The 19,025-nt window shown below is 42.7% G+C and overlaps 1 protein-coding gene across 1 annotated transcript in view; it reads left to right on the top strand.

Moving 5' to 3' along the window:
• Window positions 1-19,025, top strand: part of LOC310987534 (NACHT, LRR and PYD domains-containing protein 3-like) — a 192,529-nt gene that overhangs the window by 151,546 nt on the left and 21,958 nt on the right. Inside the window, exon 18 of the mRNA XM_083973841.1 lies at window positions 10,489-10,662. Coding sequence (XP_083829967.1) covers window positions 10,489-10,662 — 174 coding nt within the window. The remainder of the gene's footprint in view (window positions 1-10,488; window positions 10,663-19,025) is intronic.

The raw sequence follows: 19,025 nt of genomic DNA, 5'->3' as shown, positions 1-19,025 counted from the left end.
CCATGAAGAGTGACTGGTCCAAAGAATGGAATCCTCCACGATTCAGTCTTGGACCTGGACCTGGACCTGGACCTGGACCTGGACCTGGACCTGGACCTGGACCTGGACCTGGACCTGGACCTGGACCTCCAGAGTCACAGTAAGAGACCAGATTCAGACCAGTGTGCAGGTTTGGAGGGTTACTTTAAATATGTAATCCAGTACAATATAATTACAATTTACATGTTAAAATAATGTCATCAGTAACTTACTCTAAGTTACTAACTACTAACTCTAAGTATCACAAGTACAAGTAATGATTACTTTTTTAGTTACTTTTGGATTACTTCATTACCAAATATTCAAATTAAAGGTATAGTTCAACATTCTGGAAAATTGGTCCATTGCCATAATCCCTATAGTTTTAGCAGTAGGTTCGTTACCTTTAATTGTCGGTGCAAACTTTTTCTTAGAACAGCGGAGCAGAGCAGTGAGCTGCTCAGAGCTACGGAGGCTCATGGGAGTAAATTCATGCAAAACCGCTGATGCGCATTTCCATCGGGGACAGCTTTTCATCAAGCAGTCTCTGCATTTACCTCTAAAACAACTCTGTCTGGTAACGTTGTGTTATTATCTCATAGCGTGGTGAATGTGCAGGTCACAACTTGTCCACCAGAGCGTTTTTAAGTTGAAGCAGAAGTAAGCGATCCGGTGGTTTTGGCTAACTTCCTGTCAGCCGATGGAGTTAGCAGTCCCCGCCCTCGTCCCTATGTCACCACATTCACAGCAGATGACAACAGTCATCTTGGAGTTGTTGGATTGTGTATTTGATGAGTTTGATGGGGGAAACCAAAGAAATGGAAAGAAAGTGGAGTCCTGCACACTGAATAACTTGCTTCATCGACTGTTTATTGCTGCAACGTTTCGGTCTAACCGACCTTCATCAGGCAAACATTCGATAGTGGCTGAGAGCCATCTTTAAATAGGGAGTGGCTGAGTGACCAAGAAATCCCATGAGCCTCCGTAGCGTAGCTCTGAGCAGCTCACGGCTCTGCTCCGCCGTTCTAAAAATAGCTTGCACCGACAATTAAAGGTAACGAACCTACTGCTATGACTATAGGGGTTATGGCAATGGGCCAATTAGCCAAAAGGTTGTACTATCCCTTTAAAAATATCACACAACCAGCACACATTAATCCACATTGATTAGATCACTCAAAACAGGAAGTCAAACTCACCGAGCAGCCGGTAAATTTCAAAATAAAACACAATGGACAAACTCCCGTTTACAAACGACCATGAGTCACCGGTCAGTCAGAGTCCTGAAGCTGACAGGACGTCATGAAGGAAATAAAAAATAATAGTGGAGGAGGACAACTGCAACATTTTAAAAATGTAATCCTGACAAGAAGTAATCCCCATGTTATCAAACAGACCAGCAATCTGATGACATATTTTTTCTGTACTGTAACAGATTACAGTTTCCTTCTTTTTTCTCTTACGCCATTACATGTAATCCATTACTCCACAAGCCTGCCTGTGTTGTGTGTCCTCTGTATGTGTGTGTGTCCTCTGTATGTGTGTGTGTGTCAGTGTCAGTGTGTGATCCTGTGTAGAGCTGATGTGAGACAGATGTTCAGCAGCTGGACACAGTTAATGTCTGACTGACTCTACACTGTTGTCTATGATGCTGCTGTGTTGCTTCCATCCTTCACTACAGTGTGTGGTGCTGGGCGCTGACGTCACTGGAGACTTCCCACAATGCATCTGTGATCAGAGAACTGATCAGTGATCAATGTGATGTGAATAAAAACATGTTTGTGTTTGCAGAGGTCAGAACCACAGACTGAGAGCAGAGTCTCCAGGATCCATCTGTCTGTCCATGAGGAGTGACCGGTCCAAAGATTGGCCTATTTTGTTCAGACCTGGACCTGGACCTGGACCTTCAGAGTCATGGTAAGAGACGGTTTCTACTGTAAACTGAGTTGAAGATGATTCAGTCATTAGACTCATGTGAAGGAAACAGAGAGAAACCAGGAACCAGATCCATCAGACTCTGAAGGTTCACAACAAACCTCAGAGACAGAAACATGCACACACACTCTGTCCATCAGACTGATGAAGCTCAGCGTCCTCATGTTCCTGTGTCATCAGCCTCAGTCAGTGTGAACGTTGCTGCACCAACACTTTAATGATCCACACGTCTGAGCCTTTAACCAGGAAATCAGGAAATCAGGAAAATCAGGAAATCAGGAAATCAGGAAACACTGATCACTGAGTGATCAGTGTTTCCTGTTTCCTGTCTGAGCTTCTCCACAACATGTAGTGAAGCTCAGGTGGAGCTGCTGAAGCTTCTGTTGTCAGCTTCAGTCTCCTCACACTGGATCAGAGCTCCAACACAGGTTCATTAGAGCCACACAGCAGCGTCTGGATGAGGAGCTCATTAGTTAAAGAGCTGATAGGACTCAGTCCAGAACCAACATCAAACACATGATCAGTGTCTGAAAGAGGAAAACACCACCAACAGCTTCTCAATCATTTCACACATTTGGAGTAAGAACCAGACGAGACGACGCAGAACTGAAGAGACTCAAACTAACAGGGAGTTTGTTTTAGACTCCAGATTTAAGGTCAACAGATAAACAGAGACAGAAACCAGACCAGTTCAGGACCAGGTCTTCATTCAGCTCGTCTCTCTACACTCGTCTTCCTCTACTTTCTCTCTCTCTGCTCCTCTGCTTACTGAAGCCCCGCCCCCTTGAGGAGGTTAACCAATCAGAGCTCAGATGTGGAGTTGTGACATGTTGTTGATCCAGAAATGTCTTGACAGGAGGAAGAGGAGTGGTGTCTCTGTGGACCAGCAGCTGTCCTGCTGTGGTCTCTGTCAGGACGTCCTGAAGGATCCAGTCTCCACAAGCTGTGGACACTGGTTCTGCAGACAGTGCTTCACCTCAGACTGGGACCAGTCTGGTTCTTCAGGACCCCCCTCCTGTCCCCAGTGTGGAAAAAGACCCAGAACCAGAGGTGAGCTGCAGACAGCCAATCAGAGCAGCTGTGGACAAAGTGAGAGTGAACATCTGTCTGCTGATGTGGTCATTTGTGAAACCAGGACCTGTTGTTTTCTCCAGAGTCATTGTTCCATCACACAGCACTGACATTTAAGATGATGATTCAAACCTTCTCTTTGTTGTCTGTAGTTTTTCTGTAGCTGATGAAAATAATCTGATCAGATTGTCAGACTCTCTGTCTTCAGTCTGACTCTGTCTCTTCTCTCTCAGCAGATCGTGGTCTGCAGGAGGTTTTAGATCAACATAAGATCAGTCTGAGGAGCAGATGTGAACGAGTGACTGAAGGAACTGAGGCAACAGGAAGTGGAACAGGAAGTGGAACCCTCCTCAACAGGATCTACACTGAGCTCTACATCACAGAGGGACAGAGTGAAGAGGTTAATACCCAACATGAGGTGAGACAGCTGGAGACAACGTCCAAGAAGAAGACCCTCCATGACACTCCAATCAAGTGCAAAGACATCTTTAAAGACTTACCTGTCCAACAGAGAGAGGACGTCTCTACGGTCTCACCTGTCCAACAGAGAGAGGACGTCTCTACGGTCTCACCTGTCCAACAGAGAGAGGAGGTCTCTACGGTCTCACCTGTCCAACAGAGAGAGGACGTCTCTACGGTCTCACCTGTCCAACAGAGAGAGGACGTCTCTACGGTCTCACCTGTCCAACAGAGAGAGGACGTCTCTACGGTCTCACCTGTCCAACAGAGACCCATCAGAGTGGTTCTGACCAACGGCGTCGCTGGCGTTGGAAAAACCTTCTCAGTGCAGAAGTTCACTCTGGACTGGGCCGAGGGCTTGGAGAACCAAGATGTCAGTCTGCTGGTTCTGCTTTCGTTCAGGGAGCTGAACCTGATCAGAGATCAGCGGTTGAGTCTTCTCAGGCTGCTCCATGTTTTCCATCCAACATTACAGAAGGTCACAGCAGAGCAGCTGGCTGTCTGTAAACTTCTCTTCATCTTTGACGGCCTGGATGAAAGCCGACTGTCACTGGACTTCAACAACAGGGAGGTTGTGTCTGATGTCACACAGACGTCATCAGTCAACGTGCTGCTGACAAACCTCATCCAGGGGAATCTGCTTCCCTCGGCTCTGGTCTGGATCACCTCCAGACCTGCAGCAGCCAATCAGATCCCTCCTACATGTGTTGACAGGGTAACAGAGGTCCGAGGCTTCACTGACGCCCAGATGGAGGAGTACTTCAGGAGGAGGTCCAGTGATGAAGATCTGTCCAGAAGAATCATCTCACACATCAAGACGTCCAGGACCCTCCACATCATGTGTCAAGTCCCAGTCTTCTGCTGGATCAGTGCTACAGTTCTGGAGCACATGTTGACCACAGACCAGAGAGGAGAGCTGCCCAAGACCACGACTGACCTGTTCTCACACTTCCTGCTGGTCCAGACAAAGAGGAAGAAGAACAAGTACGGTGAAGGACATGAGACGAGTCCACAGGAGCTGACGGAGGCCGACAAGGAAGTTCTTCTGAAGCTGGGGAGGCTGGCGTTTGAACAGCTGGAGGAAGGAAACATCATGTTCTACCAAGAAGACCTGGAGCAGTGTGGTCTGGATGTCACAGAGGCCTTGGTGAACTCAGGACTCTGTACTGAGATCTTCAAAAGAGAGAGTGTGATCTTCCAGAAAACAGTCTACTGCTTTGTTCATCTGAGTGTTCAGGAGTTTCTGGCTGCAGTCTACATGTTCCACTGTTTCACCAACAGCAACACACAGGTCCTCAAGAAGTTCCTGGGAGAAAAACATGTTGATTCAACCCTGGATGACTTCCTGAAGAGAGTCTTGGACAAATCCTTTAGAAGTAGAAGTGGTCACCTGGACCTGTTTGTTCGCTTCCTTCATGGCCTCTCTCTGGAGTCCAACCAGAGGCTGTTAGGAGGTCTGCTGGGTCAGACAGACAACAGTCCAGAAACCATCCAGAGAACCATCAACAACCTGAAGGAAAAGAAGACAAAGATCTCTCCTGACAGAAGCATCAACATCTTCCACTGTCTGACGGAGATGAAGGACCAGTCAGTTCATCAGCAGATCCAACAGTTCCTCAAGTCAGAGAACAGATCAGAGAAGAAACTCTCTGAGATCCAGTGTTCAGCTCTGGCCTACATGCTGCAGATGTCAGAGCAGGTTCTGGACGAGTTGGACCTGAGCAAGTACAAGACGATACAGGAGGGACGACTGAGACTGATCCCAGCTGTGAGGAACTGCAGGAAGGCTCGGTGAGTCCAGACATTATCAATATGATTATTGATCAGTAGTCAACAGTTTTATTTATTCTCATTATTCTTAGTTTGACTCCATTACAGATCAGTTGTGTTTTTTGGAGGTGTAGTAAAAGCTGTGAGCTCCAACATGTCGATCTCCAGCTCGTTGTGATCGTTGCTGTTTAATCAAGAACAAGTTATTTTGTTCTTTTATGTTGACTTTTTGGTTTTATTCAAGTCTTACACCTGAGTTTATCCAGATGTTTCCAGGTCTTAGTACGACTGCTAGTGTTGTAGTCAAGACCACCTAACCCGAGACCAAGTCAAGACCAAAACCAAGTCAAGACTAAGACTTTGAGGGGGTCCAGATAATGAAGCAAATAAGTTTATATCGTTTGGGCCTTAAACTTACTTGGCATCACTCTATTGTAATAGGTTTGAAGACTCGAATAAAACGCTGGAAAGGGATGGATCTGAAGCAGGGTTGTCTTTTATTCGTTCTCAGACAAAGTAGATACAAGTTAACGCCCCGAGTCACTCCACAAGATACAAAGTATCGGAAAAAGACACAGCGTCGGCAGACGGGTGGACGTGACCGATTTTCACATCATCTGAGTGTGGCTTATATACTGGTGTGTGTGTCTTTCGGGTACTTTCCCATGGCTCGACCTTATCTTCAGCTAAATCCGTGATTTTTGCTAACATCCTTTCCAAATGAAGCCCTTCTCCCAATGCATTCGGAGAGGCTTCCCATACACATACATGGGATTTTGCAATCCCGTTTAGCATGGTTAGCCTTGCCACATTAGCATTAGCATAACAACTTTCAGCAAAACACCAGATGGTAGGGTCATACATAGTTCACTCTTGTCTCATGACTTTGCACTTTTGACTTTCACTCCAAAAGGGCATGGTATGATTTTTGTAAGCCAATCGGTGAAGGTAAAGCCATGGTGGGGTGATTTTAGGCCCATCAGTGATGATAAAGCTATGGTGGAGTGAAACAGCATAAAACACAAGAAATAAGTATTTTCTAACTATTTAAATCAACACATAGTAACATTAAATGATGATTATTAATGACATGATAACACAATTCACATTCAGTCTTTAAAGGTGGCATAACTTTCTTTTCATTGGTCTTGCTGTTGTCAGGCTTATCTGTCATTTCTCATAAAAAATGCCACCACACAGACCAAGTCCAAGTCTGAAAGTAAACCAATGTGAGACCATTTCCAAGACCATCACTGTATTCCCATCTCATAATAATCATGTGTCTTGATATTTTCATTATTCCTCCTCAGCTACAAAGAAAGGATGATTTGATCTAAAATCTAAACCATATTTATGTAAACAAAGTTTGAACAGAAGAACACAGCACAGAACCTGCTGAAGTCTCCTCCTATTCACACTAGTGACACCAAGTTGTTACCATGGTTACACAAATAGATGCTTTTGTAGAACAATTTTCATTAAGTTGTTAAATTACATCACATAAACCAAAGTGAGTCTCCTCTCCTCTCCTCTCCTCTCCTCTCCTCTCCTCTCCTCTCCTCTCCTCTCTTCTGCCTTCACCCCGTCTTTGATCCCTCAGAGCGTTTGGAGCCCAGTGTGGCCCGAGTATCCTGCCTGAGTACTCTATTACAGTTTTTCTCAGTTTCTCAGTTTAGAACTTCTAGTAAAAAAAATTAAATATAAACAAGAATCAGATTACAACTACAAGTGCATACAGTATCTACTGTACAATTATTCATCTACAGCAGCATGTCGATGTGCTGGGTCAGGACATCTCTTAGTTCGTAGCTCCGCCGCCACCTGACACATTTGATATTTTCTCTCTTCACAGACTTGTTCATTGTGGACTCTCAGAGAGTCACTGTGAAGTCGTGGCCTCAGCTCTGAAGTCCAACCCCTCCCACCTGACAGAACTGGATCTGAGTAACAAATTTGGGAACAACATGAATAAAAACAACCTGAGTGATTCATCAGTGAAGGTTCTGAGTGCTGGACTGGAGAGTCCAAACTGTCGACTGGAGACTCTGAGGTGAGTTCACTGACTGGACCTGTTGGACTTTTGTCTGTGTTCAGTTCAAATGTGTGAAGTTCAGTTTGAAGCAGCGACTGATTGTGACTCCATGTTACTGCAGCTGGTAGAAGGTGAAGGGTCAGAGGTCACTCAGAGGTCAGTGTGGTGGTGATGATGATGATGATGATGATGATGATGATGATGATGATGATGATGATGATGATGATGATGATGATGATGATGATGATGATGAGCTGCTCTCAGATGAAGCTGCTAACAGAACAGCTGGATCACCACTGTAGCTGAAGCAGCAGATGTGATGTAGATGTGAGTTTTCCCTCTTTGCTTGGTTCAGGGTCAAAGGTCAAAGCAGCTTCCCAGTGTGAGAGGTCAGGTTAAAGTCCTGTAGCTCAGAGAACAGTGTTGGTTTGATGATCCCACTGTGGAGACACTGAGGCTCATGAACATCAACACTGGGCTCCACAGGAAGGAAGCTTCAGCTCATGGTCACATGACATGAAAGGAGTTTACTTCCTGTCCACAGTGTCTGTGAAGCAGCCTCTGGTCACATGACTCCACTGTCAGTGAGGGGTCAGAGGTCAGCTTCACACAGTGGACAGTTTCTCCTGAGCCACTGTGACTGTGTCCACAGCCTCTGGACCTGAAGCTTCTTCAGCTCTGAACAGATGATGAGACACTGAACGCTGTCAACAAGGAGCTTTGTCCTCAACTCACTGCTTTTATTCTTTATTCAGATTGAACAGCTGCAGGTTGTCAGAGATCAGCTGTTCTTCTCTGGTCTCAGCTCTGAAGTCCAACCCCTCCTACCTGAGAGAACTGGACCTGAGCGACAACAAGCTGCAGGATTCAGGAGTGAAGCATCTGAGTGGTTTTCTGGAGAGTCCAGACTGTAGACTGGAGACTCTGAGGTCAGTTCACTGACTGTTACTGTTGTAGATCTTAGATCTTTGATCCACAACTGAACCTGTGTGTGTGTGTGTGTGTGTGTGTGTGTGTGTGTGTGTGTGTGTGTGTGTGTGTGTGTGTGTGTGTGTGTGTGTGTGTGTGTGTGTGTGTGTGTGTGTGTGTGTGTGTGTCTTTGATCCAGTTCAGTCCTGAATCAGAGAGTTGTAGTCAGTGTTTAGTCCAACAGGTATTGATCAGATATTGATTCTATATTGACAGACTGATCTGAGGTCAGCAGCAGCTGATGAATCTGTGCTGACATGTGGATGATGTGTGTAGAAGGTCACATGATGATGATCCACAACAACACAAGGACAAAGTCCCTCTACTCTACCTCTACACACTGATCATTGATCAGGACACATCTGATCAGTCATCAATCATTTCATCTTCTTCTTTTATTCTTTATTCAGATTGGAGAACTGCAGTTTGTCAGAGATCAGCTGTTCTTCTCTGGTCTCAGCTCTGAAGTCCAACCCCTCCCACCTGAAAGAACTGAACCTGGGTGGAAACGAGCTGCAGGATTCAGGAGTGAAGGGTCTGAGTGGTTTTCTGGAGAGTCCAGACTGTAGACTGGAGACTCTGAGGTCAGACTCTGTTTTATTTCTGTGCTCAGATGAATGTGATGTGAAAGTTGTGTTGATACTGAGCTGCAGACATGAGGCTGATATTCTACTGATCCACACTGAGGCTGTAGGACAGGGTAGGCAGGCGCTCACAGACCAAGACCAGGGCTGTGGGGGGTCGGCACCTCAGACAGCTCATCACACAACAACCTCACAACAAACACATTCATGCACAATGGTTCACACAGATCCAAGTCTTAAACATGTGCAACACCTTTTCCCCACAATCCATGCCGTCCTGACATCAGCTGTTATTAACACACAACTCAGATCAATAACAGGATCACATGTTGGAGCACCGCTCACATCACACAACAAACCTTTAACACAATCCACACTCAGACCTGAGCAACAAGGATGTTAACTGTACACAACAAGCTGTTATTACAAGGTTTACAACAGAGAAGACACACAACCTGGGCTGTGTGTGTGTGTGTATCTAAGTGTCAGAGAGAGAGTAGGTTAAAACTTGCTAACTGTTAGCCACCGTAGCTCAGGCGTTGGTCTCCCGTCAGATAAAAGCTGCTGTTGTTCTTCAGATGAAAGCTCATTAAGGTGTTCACCTCTCCAGTGGAGCATCACTGCAGTTGAATTAGCTGCTAAACTGCTGGAGGCTAAAAAGCCAGGGGACACATCTGTGTGTTGACCATTCACCAAGGCAACGTGAACAGAAGTGCAGCTCAGACATGGTGCAGTTAAGTTAAGAGGCAGCGTAGCGTTGTGCCTCTTCACCTCCATGTGAACTCTCTGTGGGAACTTACTGCACATGTGCAAACAGCCACATACACACCATACTGACAGAAGAGGCAGAGCAGCTCTGGGCCTTTGCTCTGTAATACTACACATGGCTGAGTGGTTTGTGCAGCTGCTGCCTGGACAGAAGCTAGCTCTGTTTACTGGCTTTTATTAGACCATGAAAATCACCACATTCTGACACATTGAACTTGTAGTAAAGTTATCTGAAAGTCCAAAAGAATCCAACTTTAGATGAAGTGAATAAATCAAAGCCCTGACTGCACCTCACTGGTTTTTAGTCCAGTCTCTGTTTCTCTTCATGTTTCACCTCCACTACAGAAACACATGTGATGTATCAGACAATAACTGATCTATAATCAATAGCTGCTGGCTCCACCTCTTTCCTGAGGCTCTGTCATGTTTATAGTGAAACATTCAAAGCCAACATCCCATAATAAGCTGGTTTCAGGTTTTTCTGTCTCTGAGCTTCATTCAACATGTGTTTCTACACGTTAGTTGTCATGGTAACAGAGTTCAGCCTCACATGTGTGTTGTCTTGAGCATGGTCAGTAAATCTCTGATCAATGTGGCTGCACAACATGAGTTTGTCTGGATGGAGCCACAGGTGGAGCTGACAGGTGAAGAGGCGGAGTCACTGCGTCTGTGTTGAAGCAGCAGCAGCTTCTCATGAATATTAATGAGCTGTTTTCTCTCTATGTGACTGTTTAACCTGCTTCCTGTTGCTACAGCGGTTGGACTTTGATTTTCTAAACTTGTTCTTTCTGAAGCTTCTTCAGCTCTGAACAGATGATGAGACACTGAACGCTGTCAACAAGGAGCTTTGTCCTCAACTCACTGATTTTATTCTTTATTCAGATTGGAGAACTGCAGTTTGTCAGAGATCAACTGTTCTTCTCTGTGCTCAGCTCTGAAGTCCAACCCCTCCCACCTGAGAGAACTGGACCTGAGTGGAAACAAGCTGCAGGATTCAGGAGTGAAGGGTCTGAGTGGTTTTCTGGAGAGTCCAGACTGTAGACTGGAGACTCTGAGGTCAGTTCACTGACTGTTACTGTTGTAGATCTTAGATCTTTGATCCACAACTGAACCTGATTGATCTTCACTCAGAACTTGAATCATTGACTTTGATGTCATGAATGAAGGACGTTTGAAATAGTTGTTGTCTCATGTTTCCACTTGTTCTTCTCTCACACTGACAATGACTCTTCACTTTCAGCTCATTTCACTCAGTCTGATCAATAATCAATGATCTGATCACTGCAGCTGTGTGTGTGTGTGTGTGTGTGTGTGTGTGTGTGTGTGTGTGTGTGTGTGTGTGTGTGTGTGTGTGTGTGTGTGTGTGTGTGTGTGTGTGTGTGTGTGTGTGTGTGTGTGTGTGTGTGTGTGTTCTTCATTTAATCTTCTTCTTTTATTCTTTATTCAGATTGTGGAGCTGCAGGTTGTCAGACATCAGCTGTTCTTCTCTGGTCTCAGCTCTGAAGTCCAACCCCTCCCACCTGAGAGAACTGCAGCTGGAAGGAGGAGGATACTACTACAACAAACTGAGCTCTTCATCTCTGCAGCAGCTTCATGATCTTGTGAAGAGTCCAGACTTTCGACTGGAGACTCTGCAGTGAGTCTGATCTGTAGCTGTTTCCACAGCTGATGAGACTGTGGGAGTGAAATAAAGTGTAAAGTGCAGCAGGTGAACCTGTCAGGATGTGACATCATCACGTATGACTTCATCTATGACATCACAGACTCAGAAAACGCTGCAGCAGCTTCAATGTGTCAATCATCAGTGATCCAGTCACAGGTAAAGGTGTTGAGTCAAACAGGAACAATGAGCTTCACCTGTCACTCAAGTACAGGAAGTACTTTTACTCCACTAACTCCTAACTAAATACTTTTACTGTAGAGTAAAAATATTTACTCTGGTATTATAAATACAAGAAGTATTCATTGTGATCCGTTGTAAGAAGTACTTTTACTCTGATACTGTATCTACAGGAAGTATTTTATTGTTTTACTGTAAACACATGACGTTTTTACACTGTGTTACTGTAAGTACAGGGAGTACTTTGACTTTCCTACTGTAACTAAATAAAGTATTTCTACTGCAGTGAATCATATGAAGCATTTTTATTCAGGGTAACAAAGTATATTTGATTCATTTCCAGGTCTGGAAAAGTCTGGAAAATGGAAACTATTGTATGGAAAAATATTTATGTTTCCAAGAATGTTTCCACTGCTCTGTTTTCTAAAACTTAAAATTTAGAATATCTGAAAAAGAAATGGATCGATGTTGTTTTTTCAAAGTGTTTGACAGCAGCTTAAATGTGAAGTATGCGTCCCAGAAAACTTCCTCTTTGGGCGAGTGGCGTTCCCAGCTCTCTGCTCTGATCCTCCTCCAGGTGTCGTCATGTTTCACTTCTGCTCCGACACACAGGCGACGTCCCACGCTGATAGTGAGCAAACTATTAAACCATGTTTCCATCCACATGTTTTTATTCACATGAAGCAATATGGAATTAAAAATGTCTGATGGAAACAGTAAAGTTCATCGGATTTTCTCTTGATTGATACAAAGTTTATGCAACAAATTCTGATGGAAACAGTTCTTTCCCAGATAAATGTGAGTTGCGATCATGTTTTATGTCAGTTCCACTTGGTATTCCAGCTGTTCAAAGACACGGTGGGAGTAAACACAGAAAGATGCAGGTGAACAGACGACAGACTGGCTTCATGTGAAGTGTCTCCATCTCCCAGAACAGTTTGAAGCGCTGCAGGTGACCGGTCCCTCCGCTGTCTGGAGGAAATGCATCAAGACGGTGTTTACAATTACACGCCACTGTCTTCTCATGTGCAACAGCCTATTTACCAACTTCACCTGGCTGGCGTGCGTGTGGCTCAGCGGTTTCCAGTCGCCACCTGTTTAATGCCAGGTGGAGATTACGCCGCTGCGTCAGCCGGCTCCTCTTACTGGGGAAAACATTGGCCAGTAAGTTAGAAGAAAATAACAGTTATATTTTGTTCTTTTCATGCCGAAAGTATCATGGCGAGCTAGCTCTACACAGCAATGCAATGTGTTTTCTTTAGTGTCTTTTTAGAGACCATCAGCTGTAGCCTCAGACATTAGTTAGAACCTCTTTACATGGTTCTTGTTTTAAAATGAGGCTGAAGACTGTGAGGACTTTTTAACTCGCTCATTGAGCATTAGCTTAATTAGGTAGCTGACTGCAATGCTCCCTGGGTAGACAGTGTTTGTCTCTCTCCACATAGCACAGGTGAACAGGTCAGGCTAGTTGATGGGATGACTATAACATACCTGAAGGGAAAGCTGGCATCATAATTCTGAGTGGTGGGCAGGTACGACTATAGTGTCTCCTATTTTGAAAGAATGAAAGAATAAGAAGAATATTCGTCTTATTTCTTGTCAAAATGTCTCATAGTCAAAACTAAACTCTTTTCACTTAAAATAAGACTCATCATCTAGAAATAGACTTGTTTTTAGATCATTTTCAGACAGATTTTCACTTGAAATTAGTAGAAAAATCTGCCGGTGAAAGAAAGTTTTTTGTGCTTGTAATAAGAAAGAAAAACTTCATCAGAGTTTTTAACTTATTTGAAGTGAAAATATACTTGGAAGAAGTAAAAAGTGTCTAAAGATAAACTACTTTTTAATGTGATGAGTCTTATTTTCAGTAGCCTATGATGAGATTTGTTTTGACTAGAAATAAGACAAATATTCTTGGTAAGATTTTGAGTTTTTGCAGTGTATACTCTGCTACGGAGCCAAGACAGCGATCACTGAGGGTGTGAAGTTTCCATCGTTACACACTCAACCTTTGGACCGTTTTGTGTGCAGCATCCGGGTACTTACACTACACTGTGTTGTGACATAGTTGTGAATCAGTGGCGGCTGGTGACTGGAAACATTGTGGAGGACAGGAGGGAAACCAGTCCACGGTGTCATGTTATTTCATACTGGTGTACGACTTATCCCTACTTTCTTATATTCAATGGAAATGAAGCAGTAAAACAATGGCTTACAAGACTTTTTAAAAACAGCATCATTTTATTAAATCCTGCTGTTTTCAGATTAATACAGGCCTAATGAAAAAGACGGAGCATTTATCAAGGATGTTAGATAAAAGGTAAAAAAAAAAAAAAAAAAAAAAAACAGCAGGCCAGAGTTCAACACCTGTCACAGTGGGAATGTTATACAACACCGTCTGATTTAAAGAATAAAGGCATGAACCATGAAAATCTGGAATTATAAATAACAAAGCAAAGTGTTCCACTCAATTTAAATACATACTTGTACTTTTAAAGCTTTTACCTGGGCTTTTAGACGAGGGATTCTCCAGGCAGGGACAGTTTCTTTTTTCACTGACTGAAATACAGCAGTAGACAAAACAAAAAAATCAGCGGTGAGAGCTGGATATGGATCACTCGTCCAAAACTTGCAGTTTCACAACGTGTCTTACTTTTATTTGTGGGTTGATAGATGGGAAAATCAACAGTCCTTGTTGCTGCCGACACGTCACTGAAAACTATGAAGGATCTCTCTGACTGCTTCTCTCTGAACAGTTTATCCAGTAATGTGCTGGTGTTTCCTTTGAAACCGATGCAAATATCACTGGAAACTCTGTATTTCTTACAGGAGCATAGGAGTGAAAGCTTTACAGACATAGCAACAGTAACCAAGGGCTTATTTGGGAACTGTCATTGGACCAACCTGATGTCAATCTTGTATTCTGGTTGCTAACCCTAACCCTAACCCTAACGCACATCAGCTTGAAAATGTGTTAAAAAGAGGTCTAAAAAATCAACTGTTAATTTCATAGTGGGTAATAAATATGTGTTTTACATGTTGAGGATCGATCGAGTTTCTGTATCAGGGGTTTAAATTCTTCATTTTCATCAAACAAGCAGCAGAAGTCTGGTCGAGAAAATCCTCAGAACCATCGGTGTGATTTTGAAACAGATACATAATGGATGGATTTATTGTTCCCTGTCTGACTTTCTGTTCTGTATCATGGTAAACTGAATATATTTGTGGTTTGCATTGCTGCTCAGACGACATAAATCAAATCAACCTCGAAACATGTTGCTGTTTTTTTAATGTCATTTATTAAAATTACATTAATCAATTATATCACCTTCATATGGTGGATCAATTTGTCCAAAGTACATTCAAAGTCAAAGAAAGAGTGAGACGTCATCACAAACTGGAATGTTGACATTGACAGATAGACAGATAGAAGAGCTTTGATCCATGTCTGTGGAGGTTCTTAGGTGGCCCAGGTCATCGTAGTCTTTAAGTGCTGAATCGAAGGCAACCGGACTTCTTTTCTTGGTTGCTTGAAGACGTTTCACCTTTCATCAATAAGGCTTCTTCATTTCTAAAAAAAAAAAAAAAAAAATGTCTGTGGAGTCCCAGGTATTTAACCTTAGTGGGGAGAAACACCACTAAGGCTGTGGTTCTTGAACCATCTCCTCTCACCCATCATCTCTGTTGTCTGTCACCGTGACGTAAAAGCACCCGAGTTAGCTAAAAAAGCTCATTTTCATCGCCAGTCCCTCTGCCTGATGATAAAAGGCAACCTTAAAAAAAAAGCAACAATGAGGTAAATAAAAATACCAAAGACATGTTAATAAATATACATTTGTAAGACAATACACACATTTGCGATAGCACCAAAAGACCAAAGACACATTCAATTCACATTAATAAATATACATTTGTAAGGCCATAACACACGTTTGCGGTGGCACAAGGTAGTTAGTGCTCATAATATAATCAGTTCTTAGTGCTGCCATCATAGGGCATCAGCAATACATAGTATTAAGTGACAGGATTCATTAAACAAATCACTATAACTATCTGGTTACTATGTAATAACTATCTGGTTACTACATATAGGAAGATACATAGACTGGTAGACTGATAGATAGACTGGTCAATATTCTCAGGACCACCTCCACCAATTTCTGCCATATAAATAACATGTATAATTATTATAATCACTTTAAATTTATAACATATGCTTGTAATTATTATAGGAATGATGTGGACAATGGCTGCCTGAACATCAATAACACTTCACTCTTCCTAACTCTCAGGCCTTAACCCTTGTACTTGTAGCTGCACTCGTTGTTGAAAAAGGCCAGGAATCATACTGATGTCAAGGTTCATCTTTTTATTTCCTCCTCATTCTCCTCCAACGATGACACGATAAACAATCTTGATACACCGTGAAAACTGAAACATAAAAATCTAAATGAGGCCAATGCAGCGCAAAATAATAAACAGAATACAGTCCCATTAGAAATAACCAAAATAATACACAGGCAAACAGAAGTATATTTACCGTGTGCGCCTCTAGAACATAGTGTAGTCTGTTTTCTTTTCTGACCAGGCGTCCGCCATGTATCCGGACTCTCTTAGCTCTATGGGCAGACCTCACATTTAAACTCTTTCTTTCTCTTTACTCTCTCATTTTTAATACTAATTATTTATGAATTTATACTTATTTATTAACCTTTTAAACCACTTCATTAACTCATGAAATTCTGTCTCCAACAGTTACACAGAGCCAGGCTGCTCCTCCAAGTCTACAATGATACAATGAGATCTGAGATGTTCAGTAACAAAAAGGAATCAGGTTTATTTCTCTGTGGTTAATGGACCAGTAGAAGAAGATTTGACTAAATACAGAGTCAGGTTTAATCAGAACATCACAGTAACAACTGTAACAATGCTGATGGTAACGGTAATGCTGCAACTGATTTAAGTCGTAGTGAAGATTAGTGACAGTCTCTGCACATAAGAGCTGAATATAAAATCAATGGAACAGCTAGTTTTCTACCAAGGCTTCACCAAGTTTCTATAATTATTCTGTAAATAGCCTGAGAGAACCGGTCTATAGGAGCTCAGATGCAACTTCCCAGTGGATTTCATGTACATTTTTAAAAGAGTTGTGCTACCAGGACCAAACTGAGCTCCGGAGAATGCACATTTTTAAAATGTGTTGATCATTTTTTCTTGTTTTTATTTTCAATCACATCTTTAAAGATCTGTCAGTGACACCAAATCCATTGAAGGGAAACTTTGTTTTTTTTTCAACCTGGGCCCTGCACTGCAAAAACTCAAAATCTTAGCAAGAATATTTGTCTCATTTCAAGTCAAAACAATTCTCATTCTACTTAAAATAAGACTCATCACATAAAAAGCAGCTTGTTATTAAAGACTTTTTACTTCTTTCAAGCATATTTTCACTTGAAATAAGTAGAAAAATCTGATAGTGGAGCAAGTTTTTCTTTCTTATTACAAACACAAAAAACCTGCTTTCACTGGCAAATTTTTCTACTTATTTCAAGTGAAAATTTGTTTGAAACAAGTGAAAATTATCTCAAAACAAGTACATTTTGAAGGGGATAGTCTTAGTTTAAGTGAAAAGAGATTAGTTTTGACTAGAAATGAGACATTTTGACAAGAAATAAGACAAATATTCTTGAAAGATTTTGAGTTTTTGCAGTGTGTTTTCATATGTTTTTCTGTATACGTGAGGGATGGATAATACTTTTATTGAGGTGGCTCCAGTATTGAGCCGGGCAGGCAGCCTGCAGCCCAGCTAACGCTCTTCAACCGGGCAAGTGGCTCCCGTCAAAGTTCGCCCTACAAACGTGCTTTTTTTTCCACACTGACTTTAATTTATTAAAATCTCATTAGTCAGTTACATCATATTCATATGGTGGATCCATTTGTGCAAAGGACCAGTTTGAACTTTCAAAGTCATAGAAACAAGAGCGAGACGTCATCACAAACTGTCAATTCCTACGGTGGCCCAGAGAGGTCAGAGACAAACAGCAGCAACACTTCAGACCTGCTTTGTCCATCATGTACCTGAGACATTACTCAGTGCTAAAGGTGAATTTATCAATAAATACCCAAGTTTTTAAAGGTTTTTAGAGTTGGCCCAGAAAACCAAGGAACATCCACTTCAAAGTTTAACTCTAAACAAATAGGGGTCATGGGTGAAAGCACAAAATAGAGACAGTCTGTTCCCTCAAAAATGGGACAGTTTTGATTCAGGTAAATTATACACAAACGTGCTTTTAATGGGTCATTTCTGGGACAAAAAGAACAAGGCAGACACATTCTGACGTGGTGCTCACATCCACTTTGAGTGAGGGGTCGGTGGGGATGGGCAGCAGCAGGTCTCTGCAGATCGCCTGCTTCTCCTCGTTGAAGCGAGTCTTTGCAGCATTTCTGATTGGACACAAACAGGTGACATCTCTCTTTATTTATGCAGTTTCAATGTTGATAGGACCAGAATGAGCATGCTTTACTCTGCTTGTACTGAATCTCTTTCTCTTAATGTGATTTGTTGGTTCTGTCACCTTAGTCATCAGAACTAAAGAAACTAAAGTTTGGCCTCAGACTCTCTGTTACATTCTTGGACCTGCAGCCACTTGTTGTTATTTAATGGTTTTGCAGGTTGTGGTTTTATACTTGTTGTGTTGTGATTTCTGAAACTTTTGCCTGATATGAAAGAAAATCAATTCCTCAACAGACTGAGCTGTAACTTGTAGTGGAGTGTCTTTAAATCTCTCAGCAGCTCTTCTACCACAGCTGGATCTCAGCTCACTGTTTATTCATGGTGTCAGAGTTCACCTGTCCATACAGGTGTAATACCAGGAGTTACCCAGCAGGTGGCGCCACTCTACTGTAGAAAGAGACTTCCCCTCTGTCGCCATAAACTTGTGATTTCCTGTAACTGCAGAGCAGAGGGAGTAAGTGAAAGTAAAAATGTTCAGACGCCATGTTAGAGTGAACGGAGCAGAAGGAGAGAAACTGAAGTCTGAGACGAGTGAGTGTCAACACAACATTATTATTATTATTATTATTATTATTATTGTTGTTGTTGTTGTTGTTGTTGTTGTGTCAGAGTGTGAGAGTCAGTGTGTCTGTGTGGACTGTGGAGTGAAGAAGAGTCAGACGTAGTCCGTACATACGTCAGCACATTGTCTCAGATTCACCTCCACACAACTTCTTCAAACTCAGAACAAACATCAAAGGTCAAAGGTCACGGTGACTGGATGAACATGGATTTAATGTCAAAGTCCTATGAGTGGTGGAGGTCAACGTCTGGATCAGACAAGGAAGTGATTATAGTTTGTCCCCGGTGGATTTGGGTGTGTCTTGATTCTGTGTGTGTGTGTGTGTGTGTGTGTGTGTGTGTGTGTGTGTGTGTGTGTGTGTGTGTGTGTGTGTGTGTGTGTGTGTGTGTGTGTGTGTGTGTGTTACTAGTTTCCCTCTCAGACTGACTGAAGTCCTGAAGATGAGTGTTAATGTGGAGGAACAGGAGGACAGATCAAAGTCTCTGGAGAGTGACCGGTCCAAACAT

This window comes from Trachurus trachurus (assembly GCF_905171665.1).
Source record: "Trachurus trachurus genome assembly, chromosome: 6".
Taxonomy (NCBI): Eukaryota; Metazoa; Chordata; class Actinopteri; order Carangiformes; family Carangidae; genus Trachurus; species Trachurus trachurus.
This window is presented reverse-complemented; position numbering and strand designations above follow the sequence as displayed.